This window comes from Cebus imitator, unplaced genomic scaffold, assembly GCF_001604975.1.
Source record: "Cebus imitator isolate Cc_AM_T3 unplaced genomic scaffold, Cebus_imitator-1.0 Scaffold48, whole genome shotgun sequence".
In the NCBI taxonomy this organism is placed as follows: Eukaryota; Metazoa; Chordata; class Mammalia; order Primates; family Cebidae; genus Cebus; species Cebus imitator.
In genome coordinates this window covers 6,284,714-6,312,543 of record NW_016107363.1, presented here as the reverse complement: position 1 = coordinate 6,312,543, position 27,830 = coordinate 6,284,714, and the positions used below count along the sequence as shown (strand labels likewise).

At 52.3% G+C, this 27,830-nt stretch overlaps 1 protein-coding gene across 4 annotated transcripts in view; it reads right to left on the bottom strand.

Moving 5' to 3' along the window:
- Nucleotides 1-1,548: 1,548 nt before the first annotated feature.
- FAM3D (FAM3 metabolism regulating signaling molecule D) overlaps nucleotides 1,549-27,830 on the bottom strand; it is a 33,237-nt gene continuing 6,955 nt past the window's right edge. For 2 of the 4 annotated variants that reach the window (XM_017527418.2, XM_017527417.2), the window contains exons 2-10: nucleotides 23,188-23,238; nucleotides 21,304-21,411; nucleotides 17,662-17,682; nucleotides 13,865-13,982; nucleotides 12,031-12,089; nucleotides 8,522-8,572; nucleotides 4,695-4,779; nucleotides 3,861-3,987; nucleotides 1,549-1,970 (exon numbers count right to left, since the gene is read on the bottom strand). In XM_017527418.2, the coding sequence (XP_017382907.1) occupies nucleotides 1,881-1,970; nucleotides 3,861-3,987; nucleotides 4,695-4,779; nucleotides 8,522-8,572; nucleotides 12,031-12,089; nucleotides 13,865-13,982; nucleotides 17,662-17,682; nucleotides 21,304-21,411; nucleotides 23,188-23,200 (672 nt within the window). In that variant the 5' untranslated portion in view covers nucleotides 23,201-23,238 and the 3' untranslated portion in view covers nucleotides 1,549-1,880. The other 2 variants (XM_037738076.1, XM_017527419.2) reach the window with 2 other exon arrangements.

Below are 27,830 nucleotides of genomic sequence, written 5' to 3'. Positions count from 1 at the left end.
GGCTCCTCCTTTCATCTCTGAGGGTGAGCTGGCAGTGAGGTGGGGCCGGGAGTGATGGAATTGACTGGATGTCTGGGTGGGCCCCTTCTGACTTCCTCAGCCAACCTTGAGCATGGCTCTCACCAGGCTTTGGGCCTTGAATTTTTTTTTTTTTTTTTTTTTTTTAAATAGAGTCTTGTACTGTCGCCCCTGCTGGAGTGCAGTGACGTATCTCAGCTCGCCATAACCTCTGCCTCCGAGTTTCAAGAGATTCTGTTGCCTTAGCCTCCCCAGTAGCTGGGATTACAGGTGAGTGCCCAGCTAATTTTTGTATGTTGGCCAGGCTGGTCTTGAACTCCTAGCCTCAGGTGATCTGCCCGCCTTGGCCTTCCAAACTGCTGGGATTACAGGTGTGAGCCACCGCACCTGGCCTGGACCTTGATTTTGATATCACTGCAACTGTAGCCCATGTCCCAGCTGCGTGGCCCCCGGTAGAAGATTCCCACACACTATCCTCTCTACCCCGGGCTATCTTGGCACATTTGAAGCTCTCCCAGGACTTGGGAGCTGCATGTCCCAGGCCATTGGTGGGCATATGTGCTTGGGAAGAGGGCTTCTTCTCCGGAGGTGCAGTGTCCCCAGCACATGCTCCGGGAGGCTGAGCAGCAATGTCTTCTGCCCCCATGACTCCCTTTCAAGACTTAGCCTAGAGCCTGGGAACTGGGCCCTTCTCAGAGACCTCAGGCAGGTCTTGGCACCATATCTCTTGGCCTTCCCATTTCAATGTGCTTCTGCAGCCTGCCAGCAGCTGGCATTGCCCTCTCTTGGCTGGGGGCTTGCTGTGAAGCCACAGAAGGCCATTCTTCCCTAGGCAGGGCAGACAAGAAGCGCCTAGGAATTCACATCATCCCCGGCATCAGAAGCCCTCAACAAACCAGTGGTGGGAGTTGGTGTGTAAATACCCCAGCTCCCTCACTCTGGGATGGAGTATCTCCAAGGTGCCGGGTTCTACTCTGATTCCTAGAGCTTCGGGTGGGAGTCAGCTCCAGTTCCCACTGGGATGGCTGATGAAACCATACCCTTCACTGGCTGCCTTCCCCTCCTTCCCTTCCCATCTCTCTTCCCTACTTCCCTATTGGTGTTTCCCACAATCACCTCCCAAATACACTGGCTGCCCTTGAGTCCTTGCCTCAGGGTTCACTCCTGGGGAGTAGACACCCGGCTGCCTTCCAGCCCGCAGCGCAGCCCGGCTGCTCCTTCCAGCCGGGTTCGGACCCGCCCCCTCTCCCTCTCCTGCTCTGACTTGCTCCAGCTCTCCTTCAGACAGCGGGTGATGACAGTACTCCTGGTGTCCTGTCCCCGGGCTCCCTCTGTTCCCGTCCATCTCACATGTCCTGCAGGAACCGAGGATTCTCTCAGGCCCACGGGAAATCCCAGAAACACAGCTCCCACCCAGCTACCTAAGGGGGAGCCTGAAGTTGTCACCAACCTGTCCAAACCCGTGGCCCACGCTGAGTCTGGAGCAGTTCAGTCCCAGGGAGAAACATGGCCACTTGAGTGATCAGAAAGTTCACTGAAAACCAGCAAAAATAAAATTTAATTGGGCTCATTTGTGGGCAGTCAGTCCTAGGCCGTCAGCGGTCCCTGATGAAAGCACCCTGTTCTCACCACAGACAGCTGGTTCCGGAAGGGCCCTCTGAGGCTGGTCTCCTAGGTGGGATGTGCTGTGGGAGGGTTCTGCTTCCGAGGAGGGAAAGCGCGACACAGCGCACAAGGACCGACAGACAGCGCCTTCCACGCGGCACCCTCTGCTCCTCCTCCTTGGCGCCTGCTGGGCTCTGACTCCTAAGTCAGGCAGGAGCTTCTTCAGGTCCCCAAGCACAAGAAGAGCCATAGTCACCCTAAAATGGCCTTGCGGGCACGCAGCCCTCCATCTCCAGCAGCTCTGGCCATCCCTCGTATTTGTTGGTTTTTGGGTTGTTCTTTAAGAACTGGAGAGAGAAGACACAGAAATATAGACAGTGGGTGAGGCCCTTTAGAACCCACACCTGCATGGGCACTGCACTCTAAACCTAAATGGGGTGCAGGATGTTATTAACCCACTTCACAGATGGGGAAACTGAGGCTCAGAGCAGGGATGCAACTTGCTCAAGGTCTCAGAGATGGGATCAGAGCCCAGTTACTGCTATCATACCATGAAGGGTAACCAGTTGTTGGAATGATCTAGCCCTTCCTCCTAAATTCTCTGTGTCCCTCTAGGATACCTCAAATAACAATAATAATAGCAACAATAGAAAGAAAACTCCTAGCATGTCTTGAGTGCTTGCTGTATGCACTGCTGTTCTGCAGTGCCTTATGTATTTAATCTGCACAGTGGCCCTAGGGAGTGTGCACTGACTGTTTACATCCCATTCTCCAGATGGAGAAGCTGAGGCACAGAGGGTCACTGTTTGTAGTCACTGGCTGGTAAGTGGCAGAATCACAATGTAATATCAATTAATACTACTAATAAAGGGCGGGGTGCAGCGGCTCACACCTACCATCCCAGCACTTTGGGAGGCTAAGGAAGGAGGGTCACTTGAGGCCAGGATTTCAAGACCAGCCTGGGTAACATAGAGAGACTCTGTCTCTACAAACACAAAAAAATTAGCTGAGTGTGGTGGTGCATGCCTGTGATCCCTGCTACTCAGGAGGCTGAGGCAGGAGGATCTCTTGAGCCCAGCAGGTCGAGGCTGCAGTGAGCCGAGATTGCACCATGTACTCCAGCCTGGGTGACAGAGCGAGACCCTGTCTCAAAAAATACCCATACTAGTAATAAGTATATAAGAGAATAAAATCACTTAGGATTGTGTCTCAAATGCTCAGGATTAGTTTATGAAGAAAAAAATGTAAATGGCAAAATTTGCTGTTAGGGTCATCGTGGCTGACTCTCAGGAATTAAAAAAGAGATTCTAGACACTGCCTGTCTAAAGCCCAGTTTCCCAAGTGTGGGGACAGAGAACAGATTGGCTTAGTCTCATCAGGGTGCTTGGTTCATTTTGGGGTGCTGGGTCCCAGCCAGCTGGTGGCTGACGGGTGCAGGTGATGCTGGGCTCCCTGCACTCCTGCACCTCCTCTGTCTGGCAGGTTCCCCTGGGTCTGGAGTCCACACTTTGGGGCAGAACACCACCTCCTGCCTATGCAGCCTCAGGCCTCTTCCTAGGGCCCTGCCCCAGCACCGCCATAGGACATTTGGGACCCCCCTACCCCGCCCCGGCCTCCTGTGTTCTTCGCTGCGTTCAGGTAATTTCTAGTTACCTGAATAATTCTCTTAGAAACATGCGCATACAGACCAAGACCAAATTTTCTAGCTTAGAAATCCCCATAGCGGTGCCCTCCCTGGAGCTCAGCACACAGGTCCCCGCACCTGCCCGCTCCCGCACCTCTTGTCTGATGATGGCATCGGCCCCCTCCCCACCTCTGAGTTCCCTCCTGGTGTTCTCCATGCCCAGCCAGGGAGGCTGAAGGGACAGGGACAGGCATCCTGCCCCTTTCCCCAGCTCCCCTTCCCCATCTCACAGCTTTCATGTCTCCACTTCCTTCTCGTTCCTCCATGCCTCACTTACCCATCATCCCTCTGTTCTCCTTTTCCCTTTTCGTTTTCTGGTACTTACCCATATACCTGGCTATTTTTATATGACCCACCTTTTACGAAATGGCTCAGACAGCTTCCTGCCAGGGGCTGGCCAATCAGACCACCCTGACTTTCAGAGTGAATGACAACCAGTGGCCTCTCCCCAGACACTCCCACTTTTAATGCCCTTGGTGGGTGACTGTCCTTCCTACCACCACACAGCTCCTTGTCCATCCTTCACAGGGCCAGGTTGTGGCCCAGAACCCACCTGCTCAAAGGGGCTTTTATTTCTGAGGTTTTTGGCTCCTATGAAGACCCAGCTGTCCCGGAAGCCCAGCTGTTTTGCGTAGGAACTCCCCAGGTTGGCGAAGAGTTTCCTGGCTTCATCATTCATTCTGCAGAGGACCAGAGAGGATGATCAGGATGCAGGGATGGATTGAGGGGGCATTAGGTGGTGGGATTCCCATGGGGCAAGGTTCCCACTCTTCTTCCCATTCAGTGTCTTCCCTGGAGGTGCCCAGAGAATGTGGCTGTACTCAAGAAGGACAGGTTAGAGGGGTTCAAGACTTCCTTCCTAAAAGGCCCTCAGATGGGGCTGGCGATGTGTTAAAACAGTACCCTCTGTTTACAAATACGTGTTCATCTGGAAGACATGGAGCCTCACAAAGAAGTAACTAAGAAAGCCTGTCTCACCCCTCCTTCCCTTGACCTGATCAGTGTATCTATTTTGATGTAGCGTTTTTCCCTCACTAGCACCAGAGGGTGAGCGCGTTTTCCACATCTTCAACTACTTTCTGCCCATCGTTTTTGATGAGTCTATCTTTATCTGTGTATACATCATGTCCTGTGTTACCATATGTCATAGTTTCTGTAGCCAGTCAGCCATTATTACTGGACAGGGGGAGTGTTTCCAGTTTTTCACGGTGGTAATGGAGGCTGTGATGAACCTCCTAGAACATTCCTTTGCATCATTGTTTGATAATTTCCTCAAGATAAGTTGCCAGAAAATGGCACTGGCAAGAGAGCAGAAGAGGACATGCAGGGTTTGGAGGTGTTCAGCTCACATCACCGCGCGGACTGGCAGTTAGAGTTTTCCACTTACTTGGTCCCCGGGTCGTCGTAGGAGGCCACCAGCACCAGTGCACCCTCTGGAATTTCTTTAAGGAATTTCACCAGGTGCTTAATATCTGGGGGAGGAAGGAAAAGGCGGTGCTGGTGATTTAGGGGAAATGAGCCCTGGTCATTCTCATGTTTGTCTATTGCCCTGTGACTCAGGAGCCAGCTGGGTCCTGCAGACACTGGGCTGTGCTCAGGAGACAGGAGGAGGAACATCCTGGGTGGAGCCCCCTGTAGCCCTTGTCCTAGGGGAGGGCAGAGTGAGCAGAGTGAGGGGGACTCACCCAGGTGATCTGGGGTGGCTTCTGGACACTGGAACTTAAAAGTTCCCCAGGTGACTGTGACGTGCAGTGGAGGGTGAGCACCACTGGTAGAAGGGCCCTTGTGTGCCTACCCCTCAGGGGACCAAATGTCATCATCTCTCAGGTGCTCTGGGCCCTTTGCATACTCCAGACCCCATTCTACACTGGACAGTGCCCAGATGATCAGTGCTGACTTTAGATGGTGTAGCACGTGGCCTCGAACAACTGAGATCCCTGGGAGAGAACTCAAGTCTACTATTAATACAGCTCTCCTGCTGTGTCAAGGAGCAAGGCTCTGTGTGTGTCTTTAACACCTCCCTAACTTGCCAAGTTCTTCATTTAACAGACAGCAGCTCTAGGCTTAGCACCTGTGGAAGGCATCAGCATCCAGCTCCCTGTGAAGAGGCTAATTTGTTTCCATTGTGATTATTTTTATGGTCACCTTTCCTGCATAATGAGTGATAATGGCTTTCTATTTAAGGCAGTGATATAGTTTCAAGATCTATTTACTTAGTTAAGAAAAAAGTGACACAATTTAAAGGAAAATATGAATAATGCAGATGTTATTCTAGATATGGTACAACCTGAGGGGGCTGAAGTTTGGGAAAAAAACAGCCTAGTGGTTAAAGCAGAGACTATATCTGTCAAATGAGGCTGAGGAATAGCCCTGCTCATAGGATCTTCATAAAGTGCAAATGTGACAATAACCTTGGGGATACAGTAAGTACGCTCTAGTGGAACCAAAAATTATTAGCAGGGTTGGCTGCATAATTTGCAGGGCCCAGTACAGAATGAAAATCAGGGCCTTTTAATAAAAAATTATCAAGTATTTTTCAAGACCACGATGGCAGAACATCAAGTCAAGTGTGAGATTCTTCCAAGCACGGGCCCTGTGTGACTGCCCTGTCTACAGGTCACAGCTGGCCTTGATTATTAGTATTCCAGTTTGGACCCCTAGGACCTTGGGGAAGAAACCACTGCGCCAACTAAGGCCAGCTGCCAACCAGGTCAGTAACAGTGGTTTCCAGTCAACCACCACAGTCTCCTCTAAAGAAATGGCCCTTGAGCTTTTTTGAGGGAGGGAGCCCTTAATTAGGGCTCTTAATTAGAGCCCTTAATTTGTGTTGTTAGCAGATATTATGGTCTGGCGCTTGCCTGGATGGACGGTGGGTATTTGGAAAAAATAAAGCATGCCTTCTGCTAATGATCACCTCACTTTAAGAAGCCACCATCTCCTTTTGTTTCCTGAAGGAAAGGGCTGCTTGCTCACAAAACTTCTGTTTCTGGATCCCCATCTGCCATGGCTACATTCAGGTTTATAACAAGGCATTTTAAAGCTTAGTTTCGTCTTAAAACTTGTTTTCCTTTTCACTCTGACAGATGATCTCCTTGCTTCTGAGTCATCTGGACGGAATGAGGGAAGGGGGAAGGGAAGGGGAAGAGGAGGGAAGGGAGAGGACTAAACGAGCTTGCCTGGCCCCGCCCCCCCAGGCAGGCTGGACACCCTTCCAGCAGTCATTCCAGGTTATCATCTAATCCTCGCATCAGTCGTATGGAGTGGAGACTATGGCTGTCTCTATGTTACAGACGAAGAAACCGAGGCTCAAGAGGCGCCACTTGCCTCAAGTCATGCTGCCAGAAGCCTCTGACTCTGGAGACTGGACCTTTTTCATAAAGCTGGCCCCAGGCCATGCTGAACATCAGCAGGACCCCGGGTAGGATGTCTGGTCCTCAGCCCATGGCCTGTCCCCATCTCCTGCTACCCTGTCCTCAGCTCTATCCTGTACCAGGAGGGACCCTGCACACTGCACGTGGAAATGCCAGTGTGCCTGTCCAAGCTCCGTCCACACCACCCTCCTGTCAAGCAACTGCCAGCCCCTGGTCACCCCTCCGTCCTGGGGAGTGTCTGAAGGCTGGGGGCAGGGCACACCTGGGAAGAGGCCTGCGTGGGCCCTGATACAGGCTCCAGGTCAGCACATCCCTGGCTCTGTGGACTCCCATGAGCTGGCCAGATCTGGAGGAGGGCTGGGTGGGGCCTTATGAAGCCCTGGGTCCAGGACAGGGTCCCAGCTGCCCATCTCTGAGAATGGCCCTGCAGATCATGTCCCCAGTGTTCCCCACCTCCCACCTTTCAGCCTCTTCCTTTGTTTGCAAAGCTGAGAGGGCTTCCTGCCTTCGGCTGCCTGGTAACTCTCACCCCTCCTGGACTCATGAGTGTAGGTGGGTGTAGGCAGGGTGGGCTTTCCCTAGAGGTTGAGACAAGGGCAGGGGAATTCAGGAGAGAGAAAACCCAGCTGTTTGGCAGCAGCTTGGCCCCTTCTGCTCTGTGAGGGGCTCTCTGGGGTCTGTGGTCACACACGCTGTACATCCCAGAACGGCCGAGCACAGAGACGCCCTGTGGTCTCAAGGATACAGAAGGAAAATTGCATCCACCTGGGCTGTGACACCCCCTCTGATGGAAACCAGTCCCTGCAGGGCCCAGGTCTATGCTGCCTGCTGCTTTGTCACTCCTTGTTGAGCCTCCTGTGTTGGAGGGAGACGGGGTAAGCAGCTGGGCAGCATGGGTGGCAGACGGCCTGAAATTGATCCTGCAACGTTTTGAAAGCTGTTGGGAATGTTGGGTCAGGGTTCCACCCCCGCCCATAAGCGGCTGGTTGGTGAGGAGGCTGCTGGTGGGAACTTAGATGTCTGGGATTTCAGCACAGCTAGGTCAGTGGCCTGTCTTGCCCGGCCATGCTAAAGGCAAGGAAGGCAGTGACTTGCTAAGGGGCAGCTGTGTGCACAGAGAAACCTGCAAAGCATGTAGGTGCAGAGAGAAGACAGGCATCTGCCAAAAGATGTGGAGAGCTTGGAGTGTAAGGTCCAGAAAGGAGCCCCGTCCTGTCCTTGGGTCCACAAGAGATCAATGTGACCTTGAAATAAAGTACCTTTACCTAGCAGAGCTTGAGTGTGTATGGCTGATGGGCCACACACCCTCATCCATAGCACTACAGTGACATCAATAATGGCATTGCTTTGCCTCAAGGTCTTCTCCAGCCTCCAGAGTTCACTTTGCCCCCAGCACAGGCCAGAAGTGCATGCCAAGGAATTAGAGGCATGGGCACCCCAGTCCCCTCACTTCTCTGGGAAATCTCTGGGGCATGTATTCCACCTGGCTCCAGGGTTCCAAGTTTGATTAAATGGCTCAGTAACATATTCTGCATTGGCTTCCTGCCTGTCCCTGTCTGCTCCCCACTCCCCTGCCGACATTTCCTGAGTTCGCTTCTTAAATAAGCCTTGCTCTTGAATCCCTGTCTTCGGATCCAAGTCTGGGAGATCCCACCTGAGACGGCCAGGAGTTATGAAAGCAGCAGGAGACCCTCAATCCCCCACCGCACCTCCTTCTGGGTGCCTCCCGTGGAAATGAGTACCAGGTACCTCGAGCCACCAGCTCCCTTGCCACATGAAGAGGCTCAGCCCTCTGCACTGCACCCCCCGCCACTGTGATGTCAGTGTCAGCAGAGGCGCCTACCTCCAGAGTACATGTCAAATGTGTTCTGACTCAGCACCGCTCCCGTGGTTCCTAGGGGTTAAGAGGAGAACGATTATCCCTGTAACGCGTGTCCTTCTGCTGAAAATGGCTAATTCGTAATCTAAGATCCAAAAACAGAATAAGAATCTAATGAAATCAGGTCCTACAGAGAGCATGCAGGACTCAAGTAGGTGCCCAGGGATGGCCGGGCTCATTTGAGAGGTTCAAGAACGTAATGGCTGAGGGTGTCTCTGGAATCGAATTGAGTCTACCCAGTCTGAGTCTGTGTTCTGTCCTGCCACTTCCTAACGCAGGACTTAGCATTTCGACCTCAATTTTTGCATCTGTACAATGGGTTGTGGGAACAAAATGAGATACATTTAAAATATTAATAGTAGTCATACAAGATGAATTTTAGCTGCAAAATCAAAATCAAACTAACAATCGTTATCATCATTCCCACCTAAATTGAAAATCTACAACTGGAGTCCTCTAACTCTTGAAGGCAAAGGGATTTGTGTTGGGCTAAACAGTACTCAGCTTCCCAGGGTCCAGTAACCTGGATTGCTGTTGGTGAGTTTTGGGGGAGGAGGCGGCCGAAGGCCAAGCCCTCCAGGGAACCGTGTCTTCTGGAGGAACGTTGCAGTTCGCACTCTCCGTCACTAGATGGCGGTGTTGCAGAGGGGATGGCAGCTCCGAGGCTTCCGGAGGAGGGTGGGGACCAGGCCTGGGCAGTGGCGCTGTCCAGGCTGGCAGGCTCGCCTAGCAGACCCTCCAGGATTCTAGCAAGCCACGGAGCGTCCACGGAACGCGACACCTGGGGCCCGTGGAAGGAGTCTATGAACCCATGAAGCTGTTTTTATGATCGCGTGCGCTTGTGTTTCTGCAATTGGAGCGTGGTGGGGGTGGGGGTAGCAGCCAGCGTAGCTTGAAGATCCTGAGAAATCTCTGCCCACTAAAGGTTCAAGACTACTGGATCCTTAGCAATCCTTGTGTTGCTCTGGGTCATGCAGATGAGGACCCTGAGCCCCTGACGTGATTCGTTGGGCGTCCCCACAGCTGGCATACGCAGCACATATGTATACAGTAGGTGCTGTATACATGGTTGAGACGTTTCTAGTCTAGGGAGGTAGTTCAGCTGAATGACTAAGACCTGGAGTTAACTCAATCCAGGTTCAAATGTAGGTGGTTTTCTAGGCTGTGAGACCTTGCTTAACCTCTTTTTTTTCTTGAGACAGGGTCTCTCTGTTGCCCAGGCTGGAGTGCAGTGGTGTAAGCTTGGCTCACTACAGCCTCGACCTCTCAGGCTCAAGCAATCCTCCCGCTTCTGCCTCCTGAGTAGCTGGGACTACAGGCGTGTGCCACCACACCCAGATAAATTTTAAATGTTTTTGTAGAGAAGGAGGCGGGTTGGGGGGGTTCGCCTTTACTCAGGCTGGTTTTGAACTCCTGAGCTCAAGCAGTCCGCCCACCTCTGCCTCTCAAAGTGCTGGGATTACCGGCATGAGCCACTGCACCCAGCCTGCTTAACCTCTTTGGGCCTTGGTTTCTTACCTGGGAAATGGGGATATTGAGCATAGCTCCATCCTGGCACAGTGAAGGGGTTAAGTGAAAAAGCACAGTAAGTGCCCAATAAATGCTGGTGCTTATTGCCATTGATGGTTATTTTCATCCTTTTGGCTTTGCGAGAGGCAGGGAAAGAGGTCTAGTCTGGGGCCATCTCACTGGAGAAGATTCGAAAAGCTTATCTCAGGTGGGGCCCATTTAGGGGAGAAACCCAGCAGGTTTCATCCAGGTCAGCTGCAGCCTGAGCCATTTTCTGCCCACTTCCACTGCGGGGTGAGGGCAGATGGGTTGATGTGAGTGTTGACGTAAGCTGAGGCTCCTACAGTCTTCTGGGGTCTGGCACAAACACAAAAGACCAGCCTGGGCATGCCCTCCCTGCAGGAGGGAGCCGCCAGCCTGTAGCCACTTTGCTGAGGCTGGAATGGAACAGGCCTGGGCCCTCCTCAAAACTGCAGAGGAACGGTTCCACTCAGCCCTCCTGCCTCTCCCTGCCCCGGCCCTTCCCAGGCTCCTAGGAAGCTGGCCAGGGTGGTCCACTGACTCCCGTCTGTCCAGGGACAGCCCCATCACTGCTCCAGGCCTCAGCTGCTCCCCAACCCAGCAGGATTTCTTGACAGAGCAGGAAAAGGCTTCCTCTGAAGCAAAGTGCAGGGGCTTGGGGCTGGCAAGGCGGGGGCTCCTGTCCTACTCTGTCCCTTCCTTAGTGTGCTTATGTGGTCCTGCCACACACAAGCTTGACAGGTTCCTTCCTGAGCATCCCTTACACCTTTTCCCTGAGCTGCCCTGACCTTGGTCCCAGAAGTGGTCCTTACAGTCAGGGAATGGCCCTTGTTTTCTAAGAACAGAGGCCGAGAGGAGGCCTTGGCTGGGGCCAGAGCACCTAGTCCTTACCTGACCCTGTAAGTCCGCTCCCTCCTGAAACATGTCCCTCCTTCAGGCTTGGCAGCCCTCTGGCCTCCAGTGTAAGTGTGTGTCCTGCAGGAGATGCTTGCTGAGTTATCAAGGCCTTGGATTCCCTTGTGGTCGCCCTGCCTCCAGCCTGCTGCTCCAAGCTGGAGGGAGGATTCTGGAATGCAGGGCTGGCCCCTCATGCCCTGCTCAAAGTTGTTCCATGGCTCCCTACTGCTCTTGGCTTCCAGTCACACTTCTTAGCAGGGTTGCTAGCTCCTTATCCTCTGGCCTTCTGCTCTCCCCAGCCTCACCTCTCCATGTTGCCCTGAAAACCTCTCTCCCTCCCTCTCCCTTCCTCCTCCCTGCACTGTGCTGCCTCTGCCTGGGAGGAGGCTTCCCTGCTTTTCTCCTGGCCGCACCTACAATCTTTCAGGCCTCAGCTGGCCATCACTTACCACTGGAAGCCTCCTCTGAGCTACCCTGGGTCTGTCCCTTGCTCTGCGTTCCCGTAGCTATGCTTCCTGCTCCTATCAGAGAGGCTCACCACATTGAGATTGTTTGTGAGCTTCACAGATACCTACAGGGGCTGAGCCAGGGCCTGTCTTTCTAGTTCACGGTTGACTCCAGTGTCCTGTACAGGGCCTGGCCCACAGTCGCTGCTGCCTGCATTCGTTGAATGAATGAATGAATGAAAAAAGTGTATACTCAGCACGTGATCTTGCATTGTCATTGATTGTCCCCACGTCCTCATGTGTGTTGGTTTCAGTGGGGTGGCTTTGAGGAGGGAGTCATGTTTCATTCATGTTCCATAGCAGAACGGTGTCCTTCTGAGCTAGGAGCGTGTGGCAGGGGCCTGGCTAGCACTGCGGTTCTACAGTGTTGCAGATCTTTGAGACCTTCTGTTCCCCCAGGCCAGCCACGCCCCTACCGTCCTGAGCTCTACCTGCCACGAAGTAGGAGCTGAGCCACTGTTGGTTGAATGAACATGCCGCTACCCCCTACCCTCCCCAGCGCTGGGTGGGAACTGTTGGGGGGATGGATCTGCAACTCACCGTTCACCAGGGCGATGTTCAGGCCTCTGCCCACGTTGTTTTTCACAGGACTCATGATTCTGAAGACAATGAAGAAGAAATATGACACTCATTCCTGAGCGTGGAATGAACAGTCTGCTGTCCCGACTGGGGAACTCAGAGAGGGCCCACATAAGAAAGGCGGAAGCATCGGGAAACACATAGAATAACTGGGGCCATCTGTTTTCTCTTGAAAACTAGTGGTGGGCTGGAGTCTCTGAAGAGTTTCTCAAGGCATGTTTGACCAGAACAGCCTTCTCAGAGAAAAGGCGAGGTTCCTGCCTGGGTCTCTGAGGTGCTGGAGGTGGGGCCGGCCTACCCCCAGACTGTGAGACCTGGCTGCTGGGAAGAGGCTGAACCCTGAAGGTTGCTGCCCCCCTGGGGTGTCAGTCCCCCTGTGGCTCAGCTGTGTTCCTACTGGCCCAGCATCCACACCCCTGTCTACAGGTGTGCCGCAGGAGAACTGTCTTTCTCTACACACAGGCCAGGTGGTTCCTGGGATTGACCTCTCTCTCCCAGGCTTGGACAAGCAGAGCATCCTATGTCCCCAGCTACAATGACTGGCTGATATGGTTTGGCTGTGTCCCCACCCGAATCTCATCTTGAATTCCCACATGTTGTATGAGGGACCTGGTGGGAGGTAATTGAATCATGGGGGCAGGTCTTTCCCATGCTGTTCTTGTGATAGTAAGTCTCACAAGATTTGATGATTTTATAAAGAGGCATTCCCCTGCACAAGCTCTCTCTTGCCTGCTGCCATCCATGTAAGATGTGACTTGCTCCTCCTTTGCCTTCCACCATGATTGTGAGGCTTCCCCAGCCATGTGGAACAGTGAGTCCACTAAACTCTCTTTCGTGTTTAAATTATCCAGTCTCGGGTCTTTACCAGCAGCGTGAAATCAGACTAATACACTGGGCTAGGCATGGTCATGTGAACCGGGCCAGTCAATGAAACACAGGCTTGGGACTTTTGCAGGGATAATTTAGACAGGAAGGCTCTTTTCCCATTAGGGCGCTAGGCTGGGCTAATATGTCAAACCAGCTGGTGGTCTCTCTCCTTAACTACATGGATCAATCCCTTGCAAGTAGAAAAGAAAGCAAAGCTATTATACAATGGATAGTAGAGCTGAAGATGGGGTGAGAGACAGCCCTGATGACATGGTTTGAATCCCTGGATCCAGCTGGTCCTGAAGCCTGCCTACCACCTCTGGTCTTTTAGGTCTGTGAACCCATCAGTTCCTTGTTTTCCCTAAACAAACGGTGGTTACGTTCAGAATCCTGGCTTAAACACCCATCTCTGAGTTTTTTCATAGAATGTACTTGGTGTCTGGGGCCTTTACTATCTAAGTTGGATGATGGGTACACAGCCTTTCTCCCATACTGGGGTGGAAGTCCCGGTGCCTGCTACGTCTGGGCTTTGACGCCTGGGTCAGGACCTTGAACCTTCTTTGCAGGCATCTCCTTTCATGGGAAGCCCAGCAACTTGGCTGTTAGACCTGAGGTCAAATCCTGGCCCTGCCACTGGGCAGGTGACCCTGTCTGCACCCCACTGCCCTCATCTTTACAATAGAGGTAATAGCCCCACCTCCCAGGATGTTGGGGGAGTGAATGAGAAATACTGTGAAGCACTTGGCAAGGTGCTGGCAGATGCGGGAGCTGTTTGAATTATTGTTATTTGTGGCTCACACACCCAGAATAAAAGGGAAGCTGTGGGCTGGTCTCACAGGCCAGCTCCTGCAGCCTCGGAATTTTTTTAATGAATAAATAAAAGAATAAAGTAAAATAAAATAAACATAGTTTCCCCTCAGGTACTTACATGTGATTTTCAAAGCACATAGTAGGGCCCACGACGTTGGCAGCCCCGCTGCCGATTTTAAACGCAAAGTAGTTGGCTGAGCAGGGTTTGATGAGGCCACATTTGTGCTTCATGACCTCTGGGGAGGAAACAGAACAGCCTTGGTGGGCAGCAGCTCAGGAGGGGCTTGCGGGAGGAAGGGGAGGGCCAGGGAGCAGCTGGGAACGAAGCTCAGAGCCTCTTTCTCAGGGAGCCTTTGCTGACTGCAGAGTCTGAGAGATGTGCCCTTCTATGCTCCACAGTGCCCCCAACAGCCCCCACCAGAGCACACAGGACCAGCCCAGAATTAATTTTTGGGCTTCTCATCATAGCTCCAGCCCCAGCAGAGCACCCTGGGTAAACATAACCAGAGTAAACCGGAGTCTCCATGACGAAGGGACTCTCCTGAAAACTCATTTGGGCCACAGCAGCCTTCTGAGTCCCCAGGGCCCCCTGTTGAGAACTCCCAGGGGCCCTGGTGGGGTGGGTTGGAGCATATTTCTCTAGCCACATTCCCTTGGGCAAGTCCTCAACGTCCTTGCACCTCATCTTATCTGCAAAATGGAACATCTGTGGTGCCTCCCCCACTGGGTTCTTGTGAGGAATACATGAGTGTGGTTGAATGCTCAGTACACGCTGGCTATTCTTCTTCTCATCATTCATTCATTTATCACTCATTTCCTGAGCATCTACTATATGCCTAATGCTGGGATACAACAGAGAACAGGCAGGTGGTTCTGGTTCTCCCACTGGGAGCTTAGCACGGTGTTGGGAGCCCACTGGACACTCAGTAAATGGCACCTCTGGTGATGTTGTCTGTTTCTAAGACCTGTATCTTCTCCGTGCAGCCTTCACAGGGCAAACGGGGGAGCTCCGTGACTGGGGGAGATGCTAGTGGGACCTCAAGATGTGGCTGGGCAGCTGAGCCCTCAACATGCTCTTTGAGAGAGGGGACGACATCCGCACTTGCAGCCTGGCACGTTCTAATTCATCCTAATGTGTGCTTTTTAGCACCAGCTGACAGTTTGGAAGGCAGCATTTGGGAGGATTGGGTAAACATGGATTTGGAGAATGCTTACCTGCAAAGGGAGAGTGGGGGTTGGGCAGCCTTTCCCTCCCCAGCCCCTGTGCCAGGCGTCTGGCCAAGGTCTGCCAGTGTGTGCTTTGGAGCAAAGCTGCAGGCTCCTTAAGGAAGCTCGCACACGCCAAGGCCTTGCTGCATGCAGGGCACTGGGGCCAGGATGTTATGTTTATTATCTTGTTGACTCATCCTGATAACTCCTGTACCTGGCACATAGGAGGCACTGGATAGTCTTCACACATAACATGTACAGCATTTGGGCCAGGATGCACCTGAGGCTGGAAGGGACCATGTGGTTTCCAGGGCCCTCCCTGGTCTACTGGAGGGGCACAACCCACTGGTGCCAGGCTTGGCGAGCACCTTTGAGTAGGTAAATGTGCCCTTTCTAGAAGCAAATGCAGCCCGCACCAGGGAACCCTGCTGGCTTGGGTTCCCTCTGCTGAACAGGCAACCCTGAGGATCTGAGAGGAAATGCCTGTCCGGGGCTCCCTCTTCCTCATTTCAGCACATACACCTTATGGGTGGGACTGACCTCAAACCACAACATTGTCATTCAGAGAGCGGGCAGGGGCTGAGGCATCTGAGGTGAAGGGCTGTTCAGGAGAGAGTGGGCATCTAAGCCTGTGGCTTAGGGGAGAGAGGGCTGGGCTGGGAGTGGACCAGCTCCCCTTCTCCTCCTTCTGGGCAGGATCCCTGTGAAGGGGCTCACCCCCACCTATGGGACCGGCTGAGGCGCAATGCTGGGAGGGAATCGAGGACATGGCTCCTAATCTCCTACAGCCTTGGGGCCACACCTCCTGCCACATGTGCCTTTCACCCAGATGGTCTCACCTATGCAGGGAGATCATTCCCAGCCCTGGGGACCACTTCCGGAGTTTGCCCACAGCCTAGTCAATTGCAGCTAAGTCTGATAAACCCGATGTCAACAGGCTGGCTTAAGCAGGCTTTTCCGGAATTGATTTTCTGACCATCCAGCCTTCATAGTCACGCTGCTAGATGAAGGGAGATGAGGCCAAGGGGGCCTCAGCCTCTGGGAGGCAGGAGGTTGCTCTCTGGGTTCTGGCTTAGAAGGCTGCTCCCATCAGCTGCCTCAGTCCCTGAGGCCTGATCCCCCTGGGAACCCTTGTGCTGTTGTTCAGGGCATGGAGCTGGTGTGCTACCAAGAACACTGGGGCAGCGGTGCATTCAGGAAATAGGTTGCTCTTTCATTTATCTGCTTTGTGGCTTGGCAGAAATTGCTCCCTCTATCTTTGCCAACTGTGAAATCAGGGAGTTGGTTTAGATCAGGGTTGTCAAACAGCTTTCCTCTTAAATGTCAATGTGGACCTCCTGTTAAAGACTTAATGATAAAGCTCTCAAGGCTGCCTATGGGGTTGGAGGGAAAGAATGCTGGGATCGATTGGTGATGTCTGCCATGGGAGCAGGCAGGGTGGAAGGCAGCATGTGTGCTTGAATTTGCCATCCCCCCAGCAGGTGATGTCCAAGTGTTTGATAGCAACAAGATGCTGTGACACTCTGTGTCCACTTCCGAATAGGACTAAGGAGGCTTCAGGGAGCGAGGGTTAAGGGTGTGGGGTGAATGATTTGTGTTACTTCATATTGTCTTTGCTTTCTGTAGTCTTGCAGTGTACTGGGGCACCCATGCCCTTCTTAGTCAGGTAAAATCCTATTTTGGGAGCCACAGCTCTCTTCAGAGTCACTGCCATGTTGAGAAGGAAATGGAGAGGGCCTGGAGGTATTGCCTCTTGCAAACAGGGCTTGAGGGGGTGGGCTCTGGAATAGATGGTGGAGGGGATTTGACTCCTGCCTTACGGCTTACAGCTGTGTGATCTTGGCCAAGAGATTTTGCTGCTTGGTGCCTTAGTTTCCTTACCTATAAAAGGGGCTAATTATAGCACCAACATAGGGTTGTATGTAGGATTGCATGGGATGCTTGTGACGTTCTGAATCCAGTGCCTGACAAACAACAGGCACTCAATCATCATTACTATTGCCATCATCACAGCTCTCCCTCTGCTTCCCTGTCCCTGACTCTCTAGTCAAGGCCTTCATTGGAGCGTCCTTGCCTCTAGGCCTTTGCAGAGAGGTCACCGCCTTCCCTGATCTGCCCATTGGAAGGGGGTGCTCCTCCTGGAACCCAGAGCCCTTTCTCCACTTCTCTTGGCAAGTCTGACATTTCTACCCCAACAGACAATCAGCATCCACTTCTGTTTGTCTCTGGAGTCCCTGCAGTGCCTGACATGGTCTCTTGCACTTTGTTGCAGGAATCCTGAGCCAAGTCTGGGGTCATTGCAATATGTTGCAGGAATCCTGAGCCAAGCCTGGGGTCATTGCAATAGGGTTAGGGAGCACTGACCTGGCCCTTGGGCTCCCAGCTGTGTGGGGTTGTTAGAGAGGGGAGGCAGGGGCAGGGTGTGGTCCAGACTGCAGCAGGGGGACTGGAGAAGGGGCAGAGTTGAACTGTGTCCCTGCAGTCCAAATGGCTGAGAGAGGGCCAACCCTGCCACAGGGCTTAGGAGCTTCAGAAGGCACCATTGGGCCATGGGAGGAGAGGATCGGGAAGAATCTGGAAGCCCAGGTTTCTCTGGGACCTGCAGGGCTCAGAGCAGGTGCCCTGGGCCTTCTTGCCCTAGAACAAATGGGAGCAGGAGGTGAGTGGATGAGGTCGGGGGAGGTGTGGAGCTGCACAGATACTCACGGGTCTCCTTGGTGGACGAGCCTGCTGGAGAGAAGACAGAATCTGGTTAGAGGAAAAACACTTCAGACACCCCTGCAGGATGGAGGTTGGGGGCTGGGGGCTGGGGAGTGGGAAGACGGGGCCTTAAATTGGCACTATTGGAATGAACTAAAAGTCCTTTGCCACTGTCACCCCTTCACACACATGTACATACGCACAGCACACATATACACAGATACACATGTGTACATGCACACACACATATACATGCACACACACATACACATGCACACACATGCAGGCAGATATATGTGACACTCATGCATGCATATAGACACACATATGTGCACACACAGACATGAGTATGCTCACACATCCGGACATGTAGACATGCATACACGTGTGTGCATATATACACATACACATGTATAAGACACACACACGACTCACCCTTGGTTAAAAAGCTGGGCTGTTTGAGACCCATCGGAGTTTATGCCCTAGCTCCTCATATATGGCCTCATGAGAAGCTTAACCTCCCTGGGCCTCAGTTTCCTTGACGGCACATGGAGACCATCACAGCCACCCTCATGGGGCTATGGAGGGGGCCCAGTGGGATCACTCTGTGAGGGCCAAGCCCAGTGCCTGGCTCCTGGGCCCCAGGAGGGTAGAGTTGTGCTGCTGTGAGTGTTTGGCTGTATCGGGGCGTCTCTTTCCGACTGCCTGCAGTGCGCACTGTCTGCACTGGCTCCAGGGCCCCTGGCCACTTCCTGACATCTTATTCCATGCCCTACTTGTTTCTGTGGTTCTACGTCCTATCTGTCACCATGCCAGCAGTGACGCCTGGAGGACAGGGCCTCCAGAGGACGCAGAAATGCTAGGGAAGAAGCTCTCCTTTTTTGGGGAACCCCCAACACTTACACACTTTCCATTTGGTCCTCAGGGGCTGCCCATTAAGGAATGTTCCCAGCCCTTGCCTCCAAGGCCCCAGGAGTGGCACGAGACCCAAACTAGGCCAGTCACAGTATTACATTCCTCGGAGATGACCCCTCCCCACTTCCCTATGTTGATATATAGCTGCGGGTGGAGAGAGGAAGAAGGAGAAAGAGGCAATGGAGAAGATAAGCATCAGGGAGGAGCCATCGTGCCTGCCTTAGAGCTGCCCATGGAACGAGGCCCTAACCTGCTGGGGTCAAGTAGCAACAGCAGAGGGATAGAGAGACAGGAGGCTGGCTCTGGGGCCGGTCTCCTTCATGGGAGACTCCTGGATTCAGCCACACCTGAAGCCACGAGATGCCCGTAGTGGACCATCAAGATATCATGTTTTGTTGAAACCCGTTAGAGTTGAGTTGGTCACTCTCACCTGAAAGAACCCTGCCTCACTTTCCAGGCACAGGGTTCTTAATCTGGTTTCTGTGCCATAGATCCTTTCGGTGGTTTGGAAAAGCCCATGAAATCCCCTCAGAATAAAATCATTCTCACTTCCCTTGAGGCACTTATCACTTTATGCTCCAACAGACTGTGTTATTAAATGCATAAAGAAAAACAGATTGGAAACCAATTCTATATCAATACAGTAGTAAAATCCAAAACCAAATTTGTGCTGTAGTAATATATGTGCTTCTGTATCAGTGCATTAAATAATAAAACGAGGGTATGCGCCCAGGTTAGGAACCTCCAAAGTAAATGAAAATTACCCCTCAGTGCTGAGACACAAGGAGCTTTCACTGGCCATCTTTCCCACGGGTTACATTTCTTGCCACTGTAAACATTTCCTGAGACTCTGCCTCATGTTAATGCACTTTCAGCCTTCTACATGCTGTAATCAAGTGTGTTTGTTTCTCTGAGTCAGGCCATCAGCAGGGCCATGTGTTCCTCATTTCAGGGTCCCCGGAGCCCAACACAGGGTTCCAAACCCAGTAGTCACTTGATGATGGTTGGTTGGAAGTGTTGAATTGTTAAACCCCAGGTGGTTGAGTACTGAGAGAGAAATGATTACTGGAGTCTCTTTTCAATAACTGCCCCTCTCCCACCTCGGGCTGGGGCCCTCTTCTCTAGAGGACACCCCTGAGCCTCCCCTGGGTCCCTCACCTCTGAAGCCACTAGTGCAGCCATGTCACTGTCTAGTTTGTAAAAGCAGTGACCTGGGTATGGGGACATGGTGGCCACCAAGCATCTATATAAACTTATAAATCATCCCAACATGAGCTGTGGAACATGCGTGACAAGAAGTGAACAAGGTAAGGGATCACAGACTCTCCACCGTGGGGCCATGTTCAAGATGGAGCGACTGGTTTACTTGCTGCCTTAGGAAGCTGTGAGAGGCCCGGGTCACTATAGATACTGATGCTTGTTATGATGTCAGTGGAGGTGGTTCTTGGTCTTCAAGGCAGTGAATCCAGAGGTATAAATCCCTTTCCTTCACTTCTTCCTTAGATCAGAAAGGATTTGAATCTGGGAGACCTGAGTTCCCATTCTTGTTCTAATATCTTCAAGAGGAACTTGGCTGTGTTTTTAAATCTCCCTGAGCTTCTGTTTTCTCAGCCCACACGTGAAACCACATCAAGGATTGTGCTTGAGTCCCTTCCACAACCACACCATAGATCACGTTGTGGGATATTTGTGCAGGTTAAATGAGACTATGCGTGTAAAGCAGCTAGCATCCAGCATCCTTCCACCTGTCCATCCATCCATTCATTCATCTGTCCACCCATCCATCATCCATACACCCACCTACCATCTACCCATCTAGCCATCCACCCATCCATCTACCCACTCATCCCTTCTCCACCCACCCACCCATCGACTCATCCCTCCATCTACCCATCCAACCATATATTTGTCTATCCACCCACCCACCCAGCCATTCTTCACTCATCCATCCATTTATCCATCTCTCCATCTACCCATCCATCCATCTACTCATTCCTCCATCCACCCATGCATCCATCCACCCACCCATTTATCCATCCATTCATCTGTTTTTTTTTCCACTCATCAAATGTTTACTAGAGACACATCTGCTCTGTGCCAGGTGCTAGAGAGGTGGATGCACACAAAATAAAATCCTTGTCTTCAGGAAGCTCACATTCTAGGGGGTGGGGACAAGCAACAGCCAACGAAACATAAAAACGATAATGACAGATAATGAGAGTGTTCTGAAGGAGAAAGGCTGACATGAGAGAAGCTAAGCTAGCAGGGAGGGGTGCAACCTTAGCTGAGCCTCAAAGGCTGAGAAGGAGCCAGGTGGGAGGGCGGGTGGTGGGTGGGGGGTTCTGCATGAAGAGATCCAGGGAGAGGGAGCAGCAGGGGCAGGTGAAGACACTCAACACATTATTTTCTTTCTTCCTTTCCTCCCACCTCCCTTCCTTCTGTTCTTCCTCCCTCTGTCCTTCCTCCTTTCTTTCCCTCCTTCTTGCGGTCACCTCTCCAAAGTGGTCCTTGATGTGGGCACATGTGTTGCCCAGGGCCTTGCAATGTATCTCTGCTCCCCATGGACTCTACCCTTCCTGGAAGCCTGGGGATCCCCCCTCTCCCTGCAATGGCTGGGTTCCCAAAGGCAGGTGCACAGCTTGTCCTGGGTCACCTAGGGATGGAGGGAAGAATATGTCTTCGGCCCCCAGGTCTGGTCTGCAGTTCCTACCCCCAGCAGTGAGCCCCACTCACCCAGCCAGCGCGGCAGACGGATGGTTTTCATGCTGAAGCCCATGTGGTTTCGAACAATGATCCACGTGGTGACCGTGGCAAAGATGAGGGCCAGGATGCGAAACACACCTGCCAAGCAAGGGGATGCTGCCAGCAGACCACAGAGCCAGAACACATTGCAAGACCACATGTAAGTCCTTCCCGGATCCCCATGCCGTGGGCTCAGACCACATCCATGCTGGGGACCAGACCATGGGGCCATGTGGTAAGACCACGTGTTAATCTGTGCAGTGGTTAGATGGTGAGATCGTGCTGCCCGGTCATGTGGTAACATTCCCCCAAGTGGGTTTCTTGAGAGACAAAGTTAAAAATGTACCTGCCTGGGCTCCACTTAGCCCTCCAGAGAGAGAGAATGTCTAGGAATGAGGCCAGCACTCTGGACCTTTCTCTAGCTCCTTAAGGGGAGGCCTGAGAACTGCAGTGGGAGAGCAGGACTCTGGGAGGGGTCCCTGGAACAGGAGTCAGGAAGGCTGTGGCCAGCGCTCAGGGCAGCTGGCAGTGCTGTGTGACTCTGAGCAGGAGCTCAGCCTCTCTGAGTTGGAGTCCCTCAGGCACAGAGCAGACATGGTAACGCCCTTGCCCCTGAGCTTCTCGGCAGGGATGCTGCAGTTGTCAAAAGTAGGCAGCCTCCAGGGTGGCTCAGGGGTGGGGCTGCCCCTGCCCCCCCCCCCCAGTTTCCATCAGTTCTCCCTCAAGGCCTCCACAAATAACCACAACCTAGACTTGCTGTGCAGCTTCCAGTTAAGCCATAGCTCCCTGGCCCCTGCCCCACGGCCAGAATGCTTTCCGATTCCCTCATGTGATTACAGCCCCACTCATGGGGATGAGCCATCTGGGGTTCCCTTTCCTTACAGGGACCAGAAAGTGGGCACCATATCACATCCCTGCTGCTTTCTGAATCACATCCACCCATCCTGCTCTGACCCTCGAGGCACAGGCCCAGCTGTGGCACTCCTCTCTGTGACCTTCCTGTCAGCATCTCCCCTGCTCCTCAGCCCGAATTCAGCTCTAGAACCTTGAACCAGTCTCTGACTATTCAGGTCGGGGAGAAGGGCCGCGGGGTCCTGTGGGGTGGTATGCAGCTCTGTGGGTATCCCTGGTCTTCAACGGCATAGCATGGCTCTGGGTACCCAGAATACCCAAAATACTCTCGGGTATCAGCTCATGTTCACACAGCACTCAATTTTGTGCCAGGCACTGTGTGAGCAACTTTTGAATACATTATCTCAGTTCATTCTCCGAGTAACCCTATGTGCTGGATACTATTGATTATTCCCATTTTACAGATGAGGAAACTGAGAGGCAGTCACTTCCCCACTGTCACTTGGCTAGTAAGTGTCAAAAATGGAGTTTGAACCCAGAGAAGTAAGCTGACTTTAAAACCCTGTGCCCCTGACTCCTTACAGCGGTTCTGGAATGTAAATGAGGCAGGTGCATTTCCTGTTTGCTGCCTCAGTTTCCCTATCTATACAAAGTGGGTACGGTATAAGGGTGTGGACTAGAAGGCTTTTGCCTTTCTTGTGCCCAGCACTATGCTATAAAAGCTCTAGAATAGCCCTCCTTGAGGTAAATATTTTGTCTTTAATTTCCAACCAGGCCAAGTGTTTCCAAGATGGGCACTCTCAATGCTCCCAGCCAGCTGGGGCCGCTGTGCAAAAGTTCCTCTTGCCCTTCAGCCTAGAGACAGGAAGTCACCTCTTCTGCTCTTCCAGGCCCCCCGGATTGCTTTCCTCCCGGAATTCTGGCCTAGCCATTTGAGAACAGATACAGCCAAATCACTGTGAGCCCAGGATGGGTGGATATGGCTGACAGAAAAATGACTCCAAAAGGAATTGCAGAGCCTACCTGACACTCTCATCTTGTCCAGGTGAAGGGTGGAGTGGGGTCAGCTTTCACCTAAGGAGAGAAGAAAATCCAATTGGAAACTGGCATCAGATCTGCAAGGGACCAAGCTTGAAGATGAGGGACAGGCACCTGTAACTGTGGAGAATATAATTCTTTCAGTTGGGTCCCTCACAACCTGCCATATGGACAGGAGGGCAATTTTCCTCCTTTTCTGCCTGCCTCCACCTCTCCTTCACTCTTGCCCCTGGAATTTTATATTCAATTCGCCATGTTTTTTGAAGTGCAGAGATAAGAAAGTAGAGGAAGGGATAGTTTATAAGCCACTGTCTTTTGGAAGATTTGATTTATTGACTTATCCATCTATCCATTTGTTCATCCATCTGTTTACCCATCCATCCATCAATCTGTCAGTTGATTTATCCATCCATCCATCCATCCACCCACCCAGCCATTCATCCATCCTCTATCCATTCATTTTGCCACCCATCTATCTATCCTCTGTCTACCTGTCCATCTATCCTTCCATCCATCTATTTGGCCCTCCTTCCCTTCCTTCCTTCCTATCAGCCAGCCAAAAGATGTTGAGCTAGCTAGCTGCAGTGAAACATCAGGGAGCAGAAGCCCAAGTGATCTTTGCTTATTGTGTGGAAATAAACAGTAATCAGAACTCACATATTACAGGTGACTGTGCCAGGTGCCATCCATGCATTATCTCTTTAATCCTCACAACCTGCATGCTCGGGATGAGTAAGCAAGACCCACCATAGCTAAGCATGGGGTTATTCAGCATGCAGGGGTAAGAGTCAGAATTTGGATGCAGGTTTCCAGCTGCTAACACTCCCTGACACCCCTCTTCCCTCACCCCACTGGGGTCTCAATGCCAAGAATTTTTATCTCAGAGGAGGGTTGAAATCAAAGTTTCCTCTAATTCAGTTCTGGGCAGGGCAGGGTCATCCTTCTCTCCATCTCTCCCCTGTGTCACCTCCCAGTTGCTGGGCAGTTACCAGTAATTTGCAGCTTTGAAACCCCCAGGAGGTCTGTGGAGACTTGGGGATAGAAGGCAGGGTTGGAGGTCTCTGGTCTCAGACTTCCTACACCAGCTCCAAGGTGGCAGGTAACCTTCTCTGACTGCAGTGACCTCTCCCACAATGCTTCCTGCCCCCTCTCCACCCCAGAATCTTCTTTATCCTAAAAATCCAACTCCACAGACATGATCTCCAAAGTCCAACTGCTGAAGGCTCTGACCTGAGACAAGGGACTGGGCTCATGCCTGGCACAGCCCCCAACACCCTCTTCAAGCTTGGGCAAGTCTATTCGCCTCCTCGGCCCTGCCCGTATGTACACCGAGAGGTGCTCGGGCTGGACCAGTTCTTGATGTTTAAGCAACAATAACAGCAACAGCAACTGCAAAACCACATCTCCTTTGTGAATTGTAACAGTCCTCCCGCCGCCCTGATCTTACTCCTCTAGGGCCTACCAGTGAGAAAACCAAGCTGTCACCTGGCTCCACCCACAGAAAGATTGTGGAACTTTAACTTCCTGAAATTCAGATTACCAGCATTTTTTTTCCAGATAAAAAAAGTCTATTGTGATCATGACTGTGCTTCGGATGCAACCTACAGTCCAGGAGCCTAGGTCCCCAGATGAGACTCAAAAGACATTTGGGAGGAAGCCCATGTTGGGGGAGCCAGGAGAGTAGGTGGCTGGACAGAATGGAAGGACCACCATCAGGGAGCAGAAGCCCAAGTGATCTTTGCTTATTGTGTGGAAATAAACAGTAGTCAGAACTCACATATTACAGGTGACTGTGCCAGGTGCCATCCATGCATTATCTCTTTAATCCTCACAACCTCCATGCTCGGGATGAGTAAGCAAGACCCGCCATGGCTAAGCATGGGGTTATTCAGCTTGCAGGGGTAAGAGAATTTGGATGCAGGTTTCCAGCTGCTAACACTCCCTGACACCCCTCTTCCCTAGCCCCATTGGGGTCTCATGCCAAAAATTTTTATCTCAGAGGAGGGTTGAAATCAAAGTTTCCTCTCTTATTCAGTTCTGGACAGGGCAGGGTCATCCTTCTCTCCATCTCTCCCCTGTGTCACCTCCCAGTTGCTGGGCAGTTACCAGGGACAGGGTCAGACAGATGGGGTTGGATGGACAGACAGAGATGAATATTCACAGAGGCTGTGCACAGAGCCATTCCAATCTGGGACAGAGATGAATGGGGAGACAGAGAGAGAGAGAGGGAGAAGAAGAGGGAGAGGGAGACAGAGAGAAGAAGAGGGAGACAGAACAAGTACTCTTGATATGTGTACACACAGATTCAGAGAGAAACACTCAGCGACAGAGATAGGGACAGAGACAGAGGATATGGGACACACACCTGGGCAAGGGGCTAGCTTCTCGCTGTCCTGTCTGTGCTGAGCAGGAAATCTGGCTTCAGGGCAGTGGGGTGGAGAGGGGCAGGGGCCAGTGGCCAGTCCCAGATGGGCTGTGAGGGCTCCCCAGGCTGCTCTTCCTCTGGACTGAGTCCCTGGCTGCCCACCCAGTACCTGCAGAGCTTCTTGGTGTCCTGAGTGTCCAATCTGCTTGTCCTGGCAGCCTGTGGGTACTCTGGAGCTGGGGTCCAGGACTGGCCTGCTGGGGTGGGGAGTGGGAAAGACACCCAGGACAGGTACACAGGGTGGAGCAAGAATCCCTCCGTTGCCACTCAAGCCCAAAACAGTGTGTTTTCTCCTCCTTCCTGTTGGAGATTGTCCCAACCTGTTATTCAGGTTACAAAGTTGTCCAGCAAAGGAATAAGGAGAAAAGTTCTATTGCCCTGGATGCTTACCCAGCCAGTGTGGGTAAATCGGCTTCAGGGTGGTGTGGCAGTGGAAGGGGAGGGGGCAGGACTGGGGAAAAGGTGGGGTTGGTGAAGGCATGAATCACTGCAAGCCACCCCATTCCTCCCATTGTCTGTCCTCGCTGTCCTTGGACCTCTCCCTCTGCCCTGCCTTTCCCCATAGCTCCCTTCTCATTTCTGGCTGTAGGTCAGCCGTGTGCGTGAGCCCCAAGTCTCTCTTTTCAATGGGAGGCCTAAAATGCAGGGCGTTGAGGAAGTGCTCGATGAACATTTGGAAGCTGAATGAACAGAATTCTTGCATCATCCTGGAAGGTTAGAATGATTAAACCACCAGATAGAGAAGGAAGCTGAAGTTCAGGAAGGGCAAGTAACTTGTCTAAGGCCACACAGCCAGTTGTGGAGTTCATTTCTGAAGCATTCTCTGAGCATCCCTGGGAAGATCGAGGGAGACATGGTTGTAAACAAGACAAGCTCTGGAGCAGCCCAGGCCTCTGCACTTGCGAGTCCCTCTGTCTCAACACGGTTCTCCTACTTCTTTGTCTGGAGTACTCCTACTCATCCTTCAGGTCTCAGTGAATTAATGACTTCTGGGAAGGCTTCCCTGACCCTTTGAGTCAATGTTCAACACCTACCTGTGGCCCTAGATGGGAGCACATCCATCATGGCAGCCCACCCTGTCATAAAGGGCTGGCCAATCAGGGCTTTGCAAGTTCCCTGTGATTGGTTCAGGAGTGAGCATGTGGCCCCAGCAAGGCCAACCAGACTTTTCCCTGGAATTGTTGTAAGGGAAACTGGGGAGAGAGAGGCACTCTTCTCCCTGGAGGTGCTAAGCTAGATGCGTTAAGTCTGGGGCTACTGGAGTCCCATCCTCAACCCCTACGGTGCATTCCTCCTGTGGTAGACATGTCCTGCCAGCAGATGCAAGCACAGGGGCAGAGCAGCTGGGGCAGTGCATGTGATCTTGGTCTTAAAATAATCAGGCAGTGAAAGGCTGTGGTATTGGGAAAAGAGGACGAATTTTTGGATCAGACAGACCTGGGTTGGCCACTTACTAGTTGTGTATTTTTTCGCACATCTCTCCAGCTTCGATTTCCTCCTTGTGAAAGGAAGGTGATGCTATCTACCTGTCCTGGAAGGGGTGCTGGGCAGTGAGGCCCCCTGTCTGGAAGGGGTTTGCCTGCCTGGCAGGGTCCACCAGTCTCTTCTCCGTTGACAGGCCCCATTCACTCTACTGCTTCTCGCTAGCGCACCTCCAGGGCAGGATTCCTATACGGATGTTTGTTCTTTCTGCAGACCCAAAATGCCTTCACAGTCTGCTGGTCTGTGACATTTCTTAAAGGCCCTGCAGGAGCAGGGATGTCAGCTCTTCCTGTTGCCTGCAGCCCTCTGTACACAGCGCCTTTCATCTCAACCACGACCTGTCTGAAAGCCAAGGTGGACAGAGAAAGGGAGGCTGTCTCTCCAAGCTGGGAGGGTGGAGCAGTGCACCCTGGTGGAGAAATAAGTGGCTTTTTTTCCTGCATAAATCCTGGCTCCTGGCCCTTCCCTGGCATTCTGTGAATCTCTCTATGAAGGCATCTTGTTAGCCTTCACAGTCAGTCCTGATGTTGAGGCCAGCTTCCCCTCCAGGCAGTGGCTTTGGAAGGCCTTCTTCATCCACAGCCAGATACTACCACCAAGGCACATAGTAGGTGTGCAGTAAATGTTGTTGGAAGGAAGGAAGTGGATTTCCATTTGGGAAAGAAAACTGGGAGATAAAAAGCTAGATGCTTTTCCCGCTATCTAAATGACTTTTTTTTTT